The sequence below is a fragment of the Anastrepha obliqua genome, chromosome 4 (genome assembly GCF_027943255.1).
Source record: "Anastrepha obliqua isolate idAnaObli1 chromosome 4, idAnaObli1_1.0, whole genome shotgun sequence".
Classification (NCBI taxonomy): Eukaryota; Metazoa; Arthropoda; class Insecta; order Diptera; family Tephritidae; genus Anastrepha; species Anastrepha obliqua.
Window position 1 is genome coordinate 50,694,596 of NC_072895.1, and position 17,089 is coordinate 50,711,684.

General features: G+C 37.7%; 1 protein-coding gene across 1 annotated transcript in view; it reads right to left on the reverse strand.

Moving 5' to 3' along the window:
- Positions 1-17,089, reverse strand: part of LOC129244135 (serine-rich adhesin for platelets) — a 94,047-nt gene that overhangs the window by 6,614 nt on the left and 70,344 nt on the right. The window contains exons 2-5 of the mRNA XM_054881751.1: positions 9,033-9,103; positions 8,851-8,944; positions 8,642-8,760; positions 6,098-7,206 (exon numbers count right to left, since the gene is read on the reverse strand). Coding sequence (XP_054737726.1) covers positions 6,098-7,206; positions 8,642-8,760; positions 8,851-8,944; positions 9,033-9,054 — 1,344 coding nt within the window. The 5' untranslated portion in view covers positions 9,055-9,103. The remainder of the gene's footprint in view (positions 1-6,097; positions 7,207-8,641; positions 8,761-8,850; positions 8,945-9,032; positions 9,104-17,089) is intronic.

Here is a 17,089-nt window from a genome sequence, read left to right on the forward strand (position 1 = left end):
CGGCAAGGCCCTCGACCGACTCGGCGAGGTATGGCCCGGAGCGAATCTCCAACTCATCAAAAAGAGTGAAATTCCTAACAAACCCCGCGGCAGAGCAAGGATACCTGTAGAGCCATCCGATCCGGAAACCATCCTGGAGCTACTGAAGATCGGAAACCCGAACCTACCCACCGAAAACTGGAGGGTAGTTAAGGTGGAAGAGCCTTCAGGAAACTCCAGACATGTCACGCTGCTCCTGGACCAGGAAAGCGTTCAAGCACTGGACGACCGCAAGGGGATTGTGGCATTCGGGTTCACTACCACTACCATTTGGACCTATCAGCCGAAAAATCTCCTCGCACCCAGCGAAGAGAGTACGGCGGCCCCAGAGATGGATGTCGATAAGCCTCTCTCACAAGATTCGACGATTGAGTCCGACTCGGAATCAAACAGCGAACTTGTGGGAAACTTATTTAACATTCAACTCGAGGACGAGGATAGTCTTTTAGATAGCGGTGATGACGCGAACGCCACAGTCATCGAATGTCCCTCTAAAAGTGCTGCAGATTAATCTGCACCACTCTAAGGCTGCCTCGGCAGCCCTCATTCTTCGTCTCTCTGACCTCAGAGAAGACATCATTCTCATCCAAGAACCTTGGATATCAAACAACAAGATATGCGGCCTGAAAGATAGGCACTACACCTTGTTTCAAGGTGAGGCTAACGGTAGATCGCGCTCTTGTATTCTCATTCGAAAACATATTAATGCTTTTCTTCTTCCCCTTAGCAATGCTGACACCACTGCCATAGAGGTTGAAGCAGTCCACGGCCCGATCTGGATTGTGTCGGCTTACATGCCTTACGACGCAGCGGAGGCGCCTCCTCCTGAAGCAGTGAGGAGGCTCGTCAATACGGCGCATCTGATCCAGAAACGCGTCATTATTGGAGCAGACGCTAATGCACATAATACTGTTTGGGGCAGTACAAACAACAACACACGAGGTGAGCAACTTTTTGATTATATTCTAGCAAATAAGCTTGATATATGTAATAGAGGGGATGTCCCTACGTTTCTTAACTCGTCTAGAAGAGAGGTACTCGATATTACTCTTGCTAGCGAATCATGTACACAACTGGTGCAGGACTGGAGCGTTGATAAACAGCACTCTTTTTCCGACCACCAATATATAACATTCACTTTAAAAGCCGAAACGGCAAAACCCATGAAGTACCTTAACAAAAAACGTATGAATTGGATCAAATATAAAGAACATCTTGCCAATGGACTTCCTGATATCAGGCAGTTTGAAATGGCAAATAAAAACGATATCGAAAACGCTGTCAACATAATAACGAAGACGTGTCAAAGCGCAGCACGACAATCTTGCCCCCTGACGAAAACAGGAGGTAAGCATAAACCTTTTTGGTGGACTCCAGAAATCTCAGAACTTCGCAATCGAACTCGGAAACTCTTTAACCAATCTAAAATAACAGACGAATGGGAAGAATATCGACAATGTCTCAAAGACTTTAAGAAAGCCGTCAGAAGTGCAAAACGCACATCCTGGCGATCATACACTCAAGAATTAGAGAACACCTCAGAAGTAAGCAGACTACGCAAGATTCTTGCTTCAAACCCAGTCTCTCCCAGTTTTATCATGACTCAAGATGGAACTTGGACTACTTCAACTGACCACACTCTTAGAATACTTCTAGAATCTCACTTTCCAGGCTGTGTTGCCAACTTACCTGCACTTCCCAGCACTTTTCAGAGTAATTATGGGAATAGATCAGATCTAATCAGCTCTAATAGCATCTCTACAGCAATACTAAGCTTTAAAAAATTTAAATCACCAGGTCCTGACAACATCATTCCAGCAGAACTTCAAGAAGGACTAGAAATTCTACTGCCTTGGTTAACCAGGATCTTTAACAAGTGTTTAAATCTGTCTTATCTTCCGACAATTTGGAAGAAATCGAAGGTAGTATTCATTCCGAAAACGGGGAAGCCTTCACACTGTAAACCAAACGACTTCAGGCCCATTAGCCTAACCTCTTTTTGCTTAAAAGCTTTTGAAAAAGTCTTAGATGAGCAAATCAAAACCCAACTTGATACTAAGTTGATCTCAGAGGCACAACATGCCTACACTAAAGGGAAATCGACTGAAACGGCACTTCATTCACTGGTGCAAACAGTGGAAACTTCCCTTCACAATAAGGAGTACTCTCTTGTCGCATTTATGGACATAGAAGGTGCTTTCAATAATATTGAACCCAACGCTATTTTGTCTGAAATTGCCAAATTGGGTATCAATTACTCCATCCGAAAGATGATCGAACAAATGCTCCAAAGTAGAATAATCACTGCAGAGCTTGGGTTAAGCCGCATGAGAATGTACGCCGTCAAAGGCACCCCTCAAGGCGGAGTACTTTCACCCCTTCTCTGGAATCTCGCTGTAAACAGTTTGCTCCGAAATCTCGAAAAAGCAGGCTGCAAGGTTGTAGCCTATGCAGATGATATTGCTCTCTGCGTGTCAGGCAAACACCTGAATACTCTTACTGAGCTCATGCAACGCTCAATCAATATTCTGTCAAAATGGTGCACCGAATGCGGACTAAATGCGAATCCAGCAAAGACAGATCTTGTTCTCTTCAATAGGAAACAACAATCTCCTCCACTGCAAACAATAACCTTAAAAGGGGAATCATTACTCCTATCTGACTCAGCTAAATATCTAGGAGTTATTCTAGATAGGAAGTTGAGTTGGAAATTGAACATCGAAAACAGATGCAAAAAAGCCTTCACAGCTCTTTATACTTGTAAGAAAGCTATAGGCAAAACCTGGGGTTTTTCACCTCGGATCATTTATTGGATATATACCTCGATCATCAAACCGATACTCTTCTACGGTGTGGTTGTATGGTGGACAGCACTCGAAAAACGGTGTAGAGTAGCCACAATTGATCGAGTTCAAAGAACAGCCTGCCTCCTGATAACAGGATGCTTAAGTACAACACCTACTAAGGCTCTAAATACGTTGTTTCACTTGCTCCCTATCGATCTGGCTGGCAAAGCGATTGCAGCGAAAGCAGCGACACGCATGAATGCTATATCGAAATGGAATAAGTATCTTGGCCATTCGGCCATACTGAACAGGAACACTGTTATCTCTTCCGACATAGACTATCATGTAAGTCTTCCATCACCACCCTTGCTATTCTCCTGTTCACTCCCAACTAGGGAAGAATGGAAGACAAATCTTACCGAAAGCGATGGCCCTCTGACTATATATACAGATGGTTCAAAACAAGACGGCAAAGTGGGATTTGGAATCTTTTCCAATTCCCCTCACATCAATCTATCATTTAGATTACCCGACTACTGTAGCGTATTCCAAGCGGAAGTATGCGCTATCTGGTATGCTGCGAAAACTCTCTTAGAAAATAGAATATCACTAGAGGATATCCGCTTTTTCACCGACAGTCAAGCGGCCGTTCGAGCACTCAGCTCCTCTTATACCCACTCAGATGTGGTTCGATCCTGTCTCTTATCTCTTAACGAGATAAGTGTTCAGAATTCTGTCCAAGTTATCTGGATACCGGGTCACAGTGGATTCGAAGGTAACTGCAAAGCTGATGAGCTCGCAAGAGCTGGAGCTGCGCAATCATATGTCAGTAACTTACCCACAATCCACATTCCGCTCTCAACATGTAAATTACTCATTGATCGAGAATTTCACAGCGTTGCTGATCGGAGGTGGCGAGTGGAAACTACTTGCGTTACGACCAGACAAATCTGGCCATCCTACAATCTGAAACAGACAAAAACCCTTATAAGTCTTTCGAAACACGAACTAAGGCATATAACATCTCTTATCACCGGCCACTGCCTTTTGGGCACTCACGCACGTCGGCTCGGGGTTCCTCAAAACGACCTGTGCAGATACTGCGAGGACGAAGATGAGGAAGTATCGAGCAGACATTTGCTGTGCAGTTGTCCGGGTCTAGCCAGAAGTCGACTCGCTCTTCTAGGCTCTCCAACTATTGACAATCTTTCAGTACTCTCGGACCTGAAAATCGAATCTCTCATCCAATTTTCGAAACGAATTAATATCTTTGACCAAAATCTACAATAAAAATCTCGGTTAGGTGGGGAAATCATTTAAAATAATGAGCTCTAGGGCAACACAACGGACCCAACTTGCGGTCTATGTGGCACTCCGATGCGGGGTCACCCTTAAACCAACCAACCATGGAAAGATTTATAATATTTGCAGCTGCAGCATACAAACAGACAAGCAATGGAGCACGTAAGGGGCAAAATAAAGATTTCCGTCATTCAAAATATTTTTTTTTTTAGTAAAATGTTGAATGGTTAATTTTGCGCCACCTTTTAGAATATATAAAAAAAGGTAAAATGAAATAAAAAATTTGAATTAAAAATTAGTTTTAAGTAAAATAAAATAGAATTAAATAAAATAAAATTTAAAAAATCGAAAAAAACTTCTATAAGAGAACTGAGCATCCACTTGTCTACATTTAGCTCGTCAAATACGGTTGCCCCCTAAAAATGGAATGGAGTCGGTGGTTTATGGCCCGGAAGCATTATTGAGTTATATTTTCAAAATAGAATTGAGCTATTGCTCGATCGAGGCATCAATAGGGCCCATATTGTTCGCGAAACTAACAATTTGTTGAAGAAATGATTCGGTAATAAGATTAAGATCATCTCTCTAAATGCGCTCTTGCTGCCGAAGATATCGCTGAACACACATTTCATAACTGTCCGCTTTGGGAACATGATCGGCGAAAACTGGACGACGCTATCGGTCATATAACTAACGAAAATATCATTGGTAAAATGATAAGCAGCGAGGAAATATGGGAAAGCCTCAGCAGATTTGTGGAAAACATTCTTCGAATGAAAAAGCGGAACCTAGACGTAGGTAATGAGAAATATAAAATGCCACTCGGAAGTCATACGAAAGCGGTTCCTGGGTGGGTGACGATTAAAAACGAGGAGGAGTTTTTTAGCTCTACAAGTTGGTCATACGTTGCTGCGATGTCGGCCTTGATGATGTGTGAGATATTTTAAACCCCATTACAAAGCAAAAAATGAGTCTTAAGCTAGCCTCCAAAATCATATGATTTGACGCATGTGCGCTGCCCTGTGAGGAACTTTTTCAATTAAATAAATACTCTTAAAGACTTATGTTTCTTAATTCTAATATTACTTAAAAATAATCTTTTATTGTAAAATTGATTAGAAATTCTTAAAAGACATTTAAAGATCTTTCTTAACTTCCAATCACGAAGACTACAATAGCAGTCTCACTTACTTTCCATTATCGCTCAAACGGAAAGACTCAAGGTTCAAGGAAGTAAAACTATTAAAGTGACATTGCCTGCTGTTCAGGTCATCAAATAGAGCCTCATAAGAAACAAGAAAAGACCATGGGCCACATAGTCTATGCATGTTTGCTTGGTAAGGAACAGCTAAAAGTTGGCTGGCGAGGTCGACCAGCGACAAGCGACTACAAAATACTACTGCCCAAAGCATTAACAACATTTCTTAAAATTGATTCTGGTGTACGAATTCAGAGTTCAACTGTCGTAAATGTTTCTGGCAACACTACACATGTGTGGGGCCTACCTATGCTGCCAAGTCTAAACAAATTCAATCAGAGTTTATATTAATTATATGAAATGTAATGGAGTATAGAACAATTTATGAGATACATTTTTATAAAGTTAAGTAAGTCTTCCGATGGATGTGAAAAATAACAATAAAAAGGCACTATAGAAATATGAGCAAGAAATGACAGAAATTAAATTAATGGGGGAAAAATAAAAAGAAGAAGAGCATGCGCAGAGTTCTAGAAAGCAATAAAAGAAGAGTGGAATTGGAATATTCTTAGTTTTCTACAAAATTTTGATAAATTGAACCCTTAAAAATTATTCTCAATTATGATCTAGATACTTCAGTTAATTCTATCACAAATTTAGGCCTAAAATTTTGAACATTTTTAAAACATTCATGGCTTACGTAACTCACTTAAGCTTTAAATCCAATTGCCAAAAAAGAAAAGCGTGTTTTACGATAAAAAATGTCACTTACCGTAAATCGTATCGTACTTGCCGTCTGCTTTGGCTTCGCATACTCATAGTGTGGTCGCTTGGCCCGATCACTTTGTGATGAAAAACCGCGACTTAAAAACCTGAACGAGGTTTTATTCGTCTGTGGCGCGGGCACTTGATACCCAGAAATGCTAGGATTCAAATCATCGGAAACCTCTTCAAGTAAGTTATTTATGTTGGCTGCCAAAATTAGGTCTTCATTAGATTGGCGTAAGTTTTTCACATAATCCGGTGCAATAATTTCTTTTGCGGGCAATTCGGTTAGATCATTCAAGGCAACATTCACTTTTTCGGCAAAATTACGTTTCTGTTCACTACCTAGGCGACTAGTTGGTTCCGCTATAATGCGCGCACTCTCATGCACGAAGCTAACACCCGGATCGGAGGATAATTCACCCAGGCTATTGACATAAACATCTTCATCATCTGGTTTAGCAGCATTCTTTGCTTGGCTCACTCGCGTTGCCTGCTGCGGTTGCTGTGCTGTGCCGCGCGTTGATCCAACTCCGCCACTTTGTGAATTGGGAGTCTTAGTTTCGGTGCGTTGAATTTGGCGTTGCTGTTGCAGCTTTTTACGCTGTTGAGTAACTGCATCCTCCACCTGTGTATGCTGATTACCGCCGGTACTCTTCGAGACAGATTCGACCTGCGCACGTGTAACTGCCTGTTTGCGCGTCAAATAAGCGCGTTGACTACTATCGCGACTAGACTGTTGCACTGCGTCTGTCTCACTAACATCCAGGCCGCTTTCTGCCAATTCCAATTGTTTCTTAAGCGTGTTATGTGAACGCGTTGCTTGTGGTGCGGCGGAACTTTTAAGTGCTTGTGATATCGTCTTTATGGGGTATTCCATCATTTGGCGTACCCTCTCCATCATATCATAACTGCTGCCAATACGATTAACATTATTTTTGCTGTAGTATTGCTCCGATTCATCGCAATTAACGTTACGATACCAATCACAAACGAAATTCTTCTGACTGAATAGTGTGCCATTGGGGCAAAGGAAACCGAAGCCATGTATGGTGCGGGAAGTATGAGCACAAATGCGGAACACCTGACAGCGCGTCTCCATATCAGCATAGTAGCCTGCAAGGGAGTTTTTAATTAGAAAAACAAAATAAGATCTGCAGTAAACCTCAGCTTCCATATATTGCGTGATATTCCGACAAAGCTAAATCAACTATGAGACCGGTTTTAAGTTTTCCTATATGAGACCTATTTTTGCACTATATTTTCGTTATAGATATTGCTACTTTGTACCTATATCCCATGTTGGATGTTTGACAGAGCTCGTCCTCCAATTTGTGGCATACGTAATGATGTTTTTCCACATATGGAGACACTTCAATTTTATGGCCTGCAAGGAGATTACCACAAAGCTCAAAATCAATCGAACCAAGCGGAGGTAGCCGTAAGCAAAGAAACAGCTAAACAGTTGCTTACTTGTGGAACTACTTCAAAACTGGTTACAGGGTCATTGTAGCGGTTTCGTTATGAAAAGAGAGTATTGGGGTTCAGTTGAAAGCCTGTCGTCTGCTGTGGAAAGATGGGCTTCACGTCAATTCAGCGAGTGCTGGCAAAGTACACAAACTAGCAAAGTTGCGAGATCCATCTGGTCACTAATGGACAATGGAGTTCAAGGAAACTTCTAAGGTTACCAAAGCCGCATCCCTCGAATTTTGTGAGTGTCCTTTTTGGATATTGCCCGTGAGGTATCCACGCGGTGAGACTTGGTATTATTTCGAGTTTTTTTTTGTAGCAGCAGCTGTCTGGAGGATGAGATGAAATCATCTCGGCACCTTCCCCTCGGCTATACTGCTTTCACGGGGATAAGATTTAAGCATTTAGGGTCTCACTTCTTTGCTAAGGCTGGCGGTATAGAGAGAGGTTTTAGATATCACACACCTGATGTAAGGGGTCTTTCAAAATTCGTGCCTAGATGTTGTTTTAAAATAAAACATATAAAAATGTATATATTTTCAAGCTTCACTATCTCTATTTTCCTCGAAAAGACTCAGTCTTGCGTTGGTTTTGTTAATCTATTTTGCTTCTTCAAAATAATTTGTGAAAAAATACATAATTTATATATCCACCAAGAGCACGTCTACAGTTAAAATCCGCCATACAGCCAATTCATGAGTGCCTAATTGTTGAGAACGTTGAGATATCGATGTTGAGCAAAATTCTCAACGGAACGTCCAGTTTTTGGTCTGCCAGTCCTTTTTCTATCTTCAACAGATTCAGTTTCTTGAAATGTATCCATCAACCTTCGAAATGCCTACTTATTCGGACTATTATTAGCAACGAAAAAATCACGATCGACCATCTTCATAATAATTTTAACACGTTGTTCTACCCTAAAAGTATCCATGGCTGAAATTGTACATTTGCCCACTTGACAAACGTGAAAGATTACTTAAAAAATCGTCTAAACTACCGTCTAGAAATTATTCACTACTGGCATCTAGGTGAAACTTTTGCGGGAAAATACCCTTTACAATGTTTTCCTTCATATACAAACCTTCATGTTTTCCAGTACACTCAAACCTCGTACTTGGCACCTCGCTATAGACGGGGTAATCAATATCAGGTTCACCGGGTATTGTATGCCGCAGATCGAATTGTTGATGTGTAATGCCACTGAAGGGAAAATCATGTAACAAAATATATTAATTCACTTAAACTTGTATTATCAACATACTATTGAGATAAAAATAATTTCTTTTTCACCTCGTATAATCATTTGATGTTTCCGCATCTTCGAAGGTACCCTGCGCATTGCTGATGCATAGCAATGTCAGTTCGAGTAGCCAAAATAGTAGACCTACATATATTTTATAGTTGAGGAGTACAATAAAATTTACAGCGTGAGCATTTTTATGTTTTTGTTTTTTGTCTTTCAATAGATTTACCAAACATTTTCGGTCTCCTCATTTCCACACTATGGTCAAGCAATTGTACTTCTGGGCGCACGCTAGTTATTCTGCAATGAAGAGATTCAAATTAGACATTATATAAAAAAAAGCATATATAGGTTTATTTATTACTAAAATCCGTTTCGTTGATTAGTTACACTAGCCATTGTACATAGTTACAAATGCAGGAGATAAAAAAGGGTCATAAGCGCGCATCCGCATTGACATCCCAACCTGAAATGTATTATCTAACCATGCAAGAAATTGCGTTGACCCAAAAATGAATCAAGAGTGGAAAAGTAATCAAAACAAAACAGAAAAAAAGCAACCAAAAGTTCAAAACAACTTTTTCCATATACGAGTATAAGAAATATGTAAATTGTGAATGAATCAAACCGAAATAAATTATGCACAGAGCCAGGCAAGCAAGCGTATAATAAAAAGATAAAAAAAAATAAAAAAAAAACGTGCGTCGGTTGGTTGTATGTGTGTCTGTTGGTAGCACATGTAGGTTTATGTGTTATGTATGTATGCAATCTTTCTTTTGTGCATCCCTTGTCCACCACACCTCACAACCGTACACCTGAGTGGCTAGAAAGAAAAGTTATTGCTTTAAATTTGCCGAACAACTATTTAATTCACTTTTGCGTAAAATAAAAGAAATCGAAACGGCGTGATAACTCGTTTACTATTATTTAATAAGCTTACAAAATTCGCTTTCATGCAGTTATGTGACAATGAATGATGAAAATTCAGATCTCCAACTAGTTAATACCCACTAATAACTTGCGTAAATTACCATAAAAATTTGCAGTTAATTAATTTAAAGTATTTGCCAATTCGAAAATGTATTCAAATTAGTAATAAATATGACATCTTTTTTTGTGTCACAGAGCGTGGCATCACTCGTAGGTTTGTATGTAAATTTTTGCAAATTTTTTCTAAAAATTGCTTGATGTGTTATTGAAACTCACATTCGCTTTTGAAATAAAAATTAGTAAAAAAGCAATAGCTGATATTCAAATAAATTGCATCATTGCCATTTCGAATAATGCATAGAGTTACGCTGGCACTCTTTACTTGCGAGGACTTCAATGCCTTTCTAAAGCTCAGTTACTTTTCCAAAGCAAAGCCACAGATTATTGAGTGGTTCAAAATAGGGGAATGGATCATATGGATATGCTGCTATTAGCATGTCCATCCGGGGCCTTGAGATTTCGGTATTTGCGAAATCCCGAAAATAATAAAAAAGAGGTTGTCTGTAAAGTCGGTTTACTGACGATGGTTTAACGTGACAACGTCATAAGAATATACTGATGTAATGGTTGCAATTTTCAAAACAAAATTTTAATTTTATTTGTTTGATAGATATTTTGTATGGATATAGAGAAGGAAGTAAATGGAATCGCAATGGAATAGGTCAAGTTACATTTACACAAACGTGAAAAATGACGAAACATTTATCAAATTCATGAAAGATATGTTCGATTTCGATCGTGCATCAGACGTTAATAAGTCAACAACACAAAGAGGCAACATCATCGATTTGCCTTTTTCGAGACACTTTACACTCGAAACACTCCTTTCATTTCCTACTTTTTCTATCATCGTCCTATTCTCAACAGGGAAATGGTTCATTACCATGCACACAGGAAGAAGCCATATGCAAATACAAATATGTGAATTTATATACATATGCGTATATACATAAATATATATGCTCACGCAAGTAGGAGAGAGCCAGATGTCGAACGTTGCCGAACGCGGGGGCCGATTGTGCTCTTTGTCGTTCATTCCGCGCTTTCGCTTGCACTTCATGCAAGGTAACGATCATGAGCAAGATAACGACGAATGAGCAAGATAACGACGAATGAGCAAGATAACGACCATTGAGCAAGATAACGACACATTTTTTCGTGCGTGCAGCCGGCTAAATCGAATTATAAGACGTTATCACGTCAAAAATAATTTGCCTGGAATCTCGAGATTTTCCGTATATGTAATTTCTTACTAATAACATATGAAATGGAGGTAGAAAACTTACTTTTTACAGCAAAAAAAGCCGCATTGACTTCAACTTTTTAGCAAATATGGATATGTTTGAACGTTTTTGTCTCTGTTTTCCTTTTCATATAAAAAGCAATACATGCAGATACATGTCTCTGTTGTGAAACGTTATACTGACTTAGTTCATATATTATTTTTCAATAAATGAATATGAATTAAAGCCTACTACTTTCCGCTTAAATTGTAAGGGAATCAAAAATATATGAACTTCTTTCAATCACAAAATACATGTCGAAAAAAATCTATGCAAAAAGATCTTTCCTCGACATAACTTAAGTTACTTTATCAGATGTGTAGAAGTTAAAGTAGATATTACTCTATAACTACTGCGTTTATTTTATTACTAATGAAGTAATGTTGACTTTAAATAAAAATGTATCGGGTATTTTTTAGCTGCATGAGAACTATCGATACCATAACTATGGTTTAACAGCTGAGAACAGTAAACTGAGTTGCCATTTCTGTTTTGTAAGGTTTGACAAGCGATCATAAGTTGTTTGATCTCAGAACAATACTGACAAATTGTCGAAATTTACTTTGAAAAAAAGAAATGTGTTCGCAAAGTTCATAGAGCACTAGCGGCATCATCCGCCTTTACTTCTTTCGAAATGAGAAAGGCGCTGCCGTTACGCTGAAATACGAGCTGACTGAATTTTGGTTTCCGAAAATTAATCAACTAAACGCCGATAACATTTGGTTCCAACAAGACGGTGCAACTTGCCTTACAGCGCGCTTAACAATCGATTTATAGCATTTTTAAGGCACCATTGACGCCGTATGGTCAGATTTGCTGGAAAAAGTATTACAAAATTGGACTGATCGAATAGACCATGTAACTCGTAGACCCTGTTAAGAAATAAATAGCTCATCGAGAGCAATAAACTTATACTCTTGGCTCAAAATAATCAAAAAAAAAAGTACTAATCTTTTTTTTATTTCCTTTTTAAAGAAAAATCTATGAGTTAAAGGTCGATAGCCTTTGCTGCTAGTCGCTTTAATTGTGTGTACATATAATACTTAATAACTTAATATACAAGGTGTCTCAAAATTATCGAATTATCCAATTTTGTTTTTGTCTAGATTGGCTCAATAACCACTTGAATGATTTTAGCCGAGTTCAACAAAGCGTGCAAGTCATTTCTTTCTGGTGCTGACCGGCGCCAATTGGACACACCAATTGAACACAAGTCCTTCTCCACCTGATTTTTCCAACGCAGAAGAGGTCATCACCCTCTATCCTCTGCTAACACTATCTGGTAACGCATCGAATACTTTTAGGTTGACATGATCCAGCTACCGAAGCCGCTGGATCTTTATTCGCTGCACTGTGTCTATGTCGTCGTAAAGCTCATACAGCTCATTGTTCCGTTACCTACGTCGCTAATGTGCAAAGATCCAAAAATATTCCCAAAATTTTTCTATCACACACTCCAAGGGACGCCTCACCGGATGTTGTCACGCCCAAGCTTCTGCGCCATACAATAAGGTGGGTATGGTGAGGGACTTATACTTATATAGAATTTGCTCTTTTTCTTATCTCAATTTTAGATCGTTGTAATACACAACTGGCTTCACCAAAAATAAAACTTAGATGGCAGGTATATGTCATGAATTACGAGTAGAGCTCACTATGAACTGTTAGTGCTGAATATTACTCCACCTAAAATTTATTAACTGAATGGTTCTTGGTGAGATATTAAGAAATACAAATTTGCTAAGACAGTTTATTACGTAATTAGTTTGAATAAGTTTTTATATAAAAGCAGAATGCCTTTTATTTAAGCAACTCTTTGAGCTGTTCTTAGCTTGACTAAGAAACAATGACTCATCGTTCTTCGAGACAGCTAAAAAAATTATACAAGCACTGTCAGTAGTTTCTTTAAAACTTCTAAAATAAAACGCAAATTTATTTGACATTAATTCGTCACATGTTGGTATTTAAAAGGACGCAAGCACACATGCTTACACAACCATTAAATGTTAATGAATACAATTCGCTGAATGTGCCATAAAGACATCTGAAGGCCAGGTAACTCTTAAGTAAATGACACATGCACGAAGGCAGTTCAAGTTAATGTTCTTTCTTTTCCAATGTATAAACACCAGTGTGACTAGCAATTCCCTATAAATGATGATTCCTACAACGCTACTAAGTAGTACATATATCTCTGAAAGTCAAATAGTTTTTTATGAGGATGTTTCTATAATAGAAATGCAGTTGAAGGCTTGCACTCGTCTACGATTAATGACAGCTATAAGGAAACTTTTTTTTCTGATATTATATTGTTTCTTTTTTTTGTTTTTAATATGTACAAGTACACGCAGGTGGCATCCAAAATTGTATGTATGGTTTCATAAGAATGTTTTATGAACTGTCCTAAACCATTTGGTCTGTTGAGAAAAGCCAGGCGGCTACTACAATGAATAACTACACATGTAAGCATATTTTTGGTAGCCAAAATTGCAATGACTATTTTAAGTGTGTGCGTAGGGTATTGTACTACAGGTAATAAACTCATATATTTTTTTTATATTAAAAGCAACTAACAGCTTAAGCAAAACAGTTAGGAGTGAATGATTTAATTATGTTGTCTTAAGCAGTTGTGGCCATAAAAATAATAATGAGTTTAATGAACAAGCAATCAGTATCTACTTCCCTATTTTAATGAATTATAGGGCAATATTGTCAGAGCAATTCATGAGATAGAAACAAAACTTGATGCAAAGTTCGAATCTGAAAATATTTGACGGGCAAAAGAGTTAGGCTATATACCACAAAAACAAAAATATGCAAATAGTTAGTGAACTAATGAGCGCCGCCATTTATGCACAGCGTTAAATAACTATAGTACAGGCTAGTTTTGAGAACTTATTGGTTTCTTCATAAATTTTAATAATTTTTTTTTTTTGAAAATATAGTATATTCTTCAACAAAAACCACATAAATCGAAGTTTCAAAAGTTGTGCAAATTAAAAAAAATTCACATGCAATTTTATAATTTTTTAATCTGGATTTTGTTTTTGGAGAAAAAATGTCGGGTATGCAGTTTTCATATAATACGAGTACCATAAAGTAAAAGTTTCAAGTGGCTCAAAAATGGCATTGATTTTTAACATTTTTCTTCCTGACGGTCTTGTGTATTTGTAGCGAATGTTCAACATTTTTTTTCAACTTGTACATTGAGTTTTTGACGCTTGCACAGCATGCAGGGGTTCTTTTTGAGAGCGTAGAATACTTTTTGATTGGAAACTTTTAGGGAATTTCTGTTTTAGTATAAAATAATGCAATGCTTACTTTAATTTTACGTAGTTTATTATAGAAATATGCTTCAATTTTTTACTTAAAATATTAAATTTTGTGACTTCTTAGAACGGATAAAGGTAAGTGATAAATTTGCGCACATTTAATCTACTTTTAGTATTGTTATTTTGCCGGTCAAAGCTAAAATCTTGCCAGTTTACTTTCCCAGTTGATATTTTAATGGGTAGCTATGGGGAAAACTGCACCATGTGCTAAGGAGACAACTCTCGACATTTTCCATTTCTCCCATATTTCGGAAGTATGAAATCTGAAGTTTTAGCGAGAAGAAATTCAACAGAGCCCTTTGAATGCCATTAGTTATTATATGGAGCAAATGCTCAACGTCATAAAAAATCTATGAAAATTTTGAGCAACTTAAATCCCACTTTTTATTATGCATAAATAAAAATCCATACCTAAATTTTTTTGTTTTAATTCTGATTACAAAGTGTGAAAAGTTGTTCGAATTTTCATTAATCTTCTACAAAAGTTGATACCTGCTTTATATGATAACTGTTTAAAGACAAACCAGGGTAGAAAAGGCCATGAGGTCTAAGCGTAAACCTCAAATAAATATAAAATCTAGGATGAACTATATTTGTATACCAAATTTTATGAAAATTAAATCGTAAACGAAAAATAGTCAAAAACTGGAAAAGATACCGCGTTGCTAATTAGGTGCATTCATTTATTCGTCATAACTTCGCCTTTTAGAGTAGAATTAAAAAAATTTCATTAGCGAAGCGAAGCACCCAATGATAAAAGTATTCAATTTCAATCAACTATAGTCCAGGTTATATAAGATTTTGTTCTTATTTTGTGATTGTTGTGTGTGTTCTGAAGTACAAAAAAAAATTATTCGTTTGTGTTTCAACTCTTTTTAAATACTTTGTGTAACGATGTCAAGTAGTCACTCAGCTACTATAGCCCTGCATCAGCTTGGAATTGCACGTTCATTGGTTTCTCGTGCAATCAAACGATTTAAGGAGCTTGGTAATGAAGATGACCGCCCTGGAAGAGGAAGAAAACGAACTGTTAACACGTTCAACAACCGAAAAATCGTCAAAAAAAGAGTTCATCGAAATTCTATGGTTTCGATGAGGAAAATTGCTCGTGAGGCAGGCATCAATCGTGAATCAGTTCGCCTTATAGCATAAAAAAGAACTTGGACTTAAGTTTTGTAAACTACAAAATTGCCAGCTACTCACGGATGGAAACAAGAAAGTAAGACTCGAAAGATGTCGCTCGCTCCAACGTCGGGCCACAGGTGCGGGCTGGGAAATTTTCGTATTTACGGATGAGAAGCTGTTTACCCTTGAACAAGCTCACAATCGTGAAAACGACAGAAATTGGTCTACAGAAGCCCCTGGACTTCGTCCATTGTTGAACATCGTCCAAATCCGCGATCTGTCATGGTATGGGGTGGAATTTGCGCCAGTGGCAAGACTCCTCTGATTTTCATAGACCAAGGAGTGAAAATCAATAAAGAAGTTTACCGTCAAGACATATAAGAAGCAGTTGTTCTTCCTTGGTCCCAGCAGCACTTGGTGATGATGAGTGGACGTTTCAACAGGACTCGGCACCAGCTCACAGAGCAAACACAACCCAAGAGTGGTGCAAAGCCAATTTCCCCTCTTCCATTACTTCCCAAGAATGGCCAACCTACTCACCGGATCGGAATCCGCTAGATTAAAGCCACAAAATTTTGGAGTCCCTGAAGCAAGCGTTGCGTCGAGAGTGGGATCGCATAACGGTAGACGAACTCCGGCCTATAGCCCAAATTTTTTTGAAACGTTTGAGCTTGTGTATTCGTGCTAAAGGTGACCACGTCGAAACTGGCTGAATATAATGTTACTCAAACATTGTCTATTAAAATTTCACAACTTGTTTTGAGCTACTATCAATGATTAATTTTTTTCATTAAAAAATGTTGTATACACTTATTTTTTGTCACCCTGTATGTTGTGAAAGAAAAATACAAATCACAAGATTATTATTATTTCTGAGCAAAAACATAAAAATCTTAAGCTGAATACTATTTTTGAGTGAAAAAATAAAGATCGATTACTAGGATATTCTTAATCAAATACGTTAAAATAATAATTTATGAGCCAAAATATAAAAATCAAATATTAATATTTATTTTGAGCAAAAATATAATGAAATTCAAATTTTAAATATTATTTATAATTTTTATTGATAAAACTAGTGGAATAAAAATCATTGTAGATAGCAGTAACAGTCTTTACAAGTTGCATATTTTTGTTTAAATTTGAAAAATTGTGATAACTTTCCGTCCCTGCTATTACGACATTGCAAAGCTGAATTGTGAACGGATTTAGCCTTATATAAACATGATAACGTTTTATTAAATTCAGAGCGCACAGATAATGATCCATGATGGACACCATAAGGTGGAGTGGACCTAAGGGAGTAGTAATTAAACCTTTCTTTTAACCGATATTCCTTGTGGACACTATTGAAGATGTTTACACTAAAAGAAAGCATACGTATCTACATACACGGTTGCCGGGAAAGTCGTCCAGATACTTAAGGACTTTATTACTTAAGTCATTTGTGATTAATTTAAAGATGCCTAAAACGTAAATATTTTCCAGATATTCAATTTTAAACATTATATTAAAACATACTTTGTTTTGACTTAAACGTCCACTCTTCCACTTTT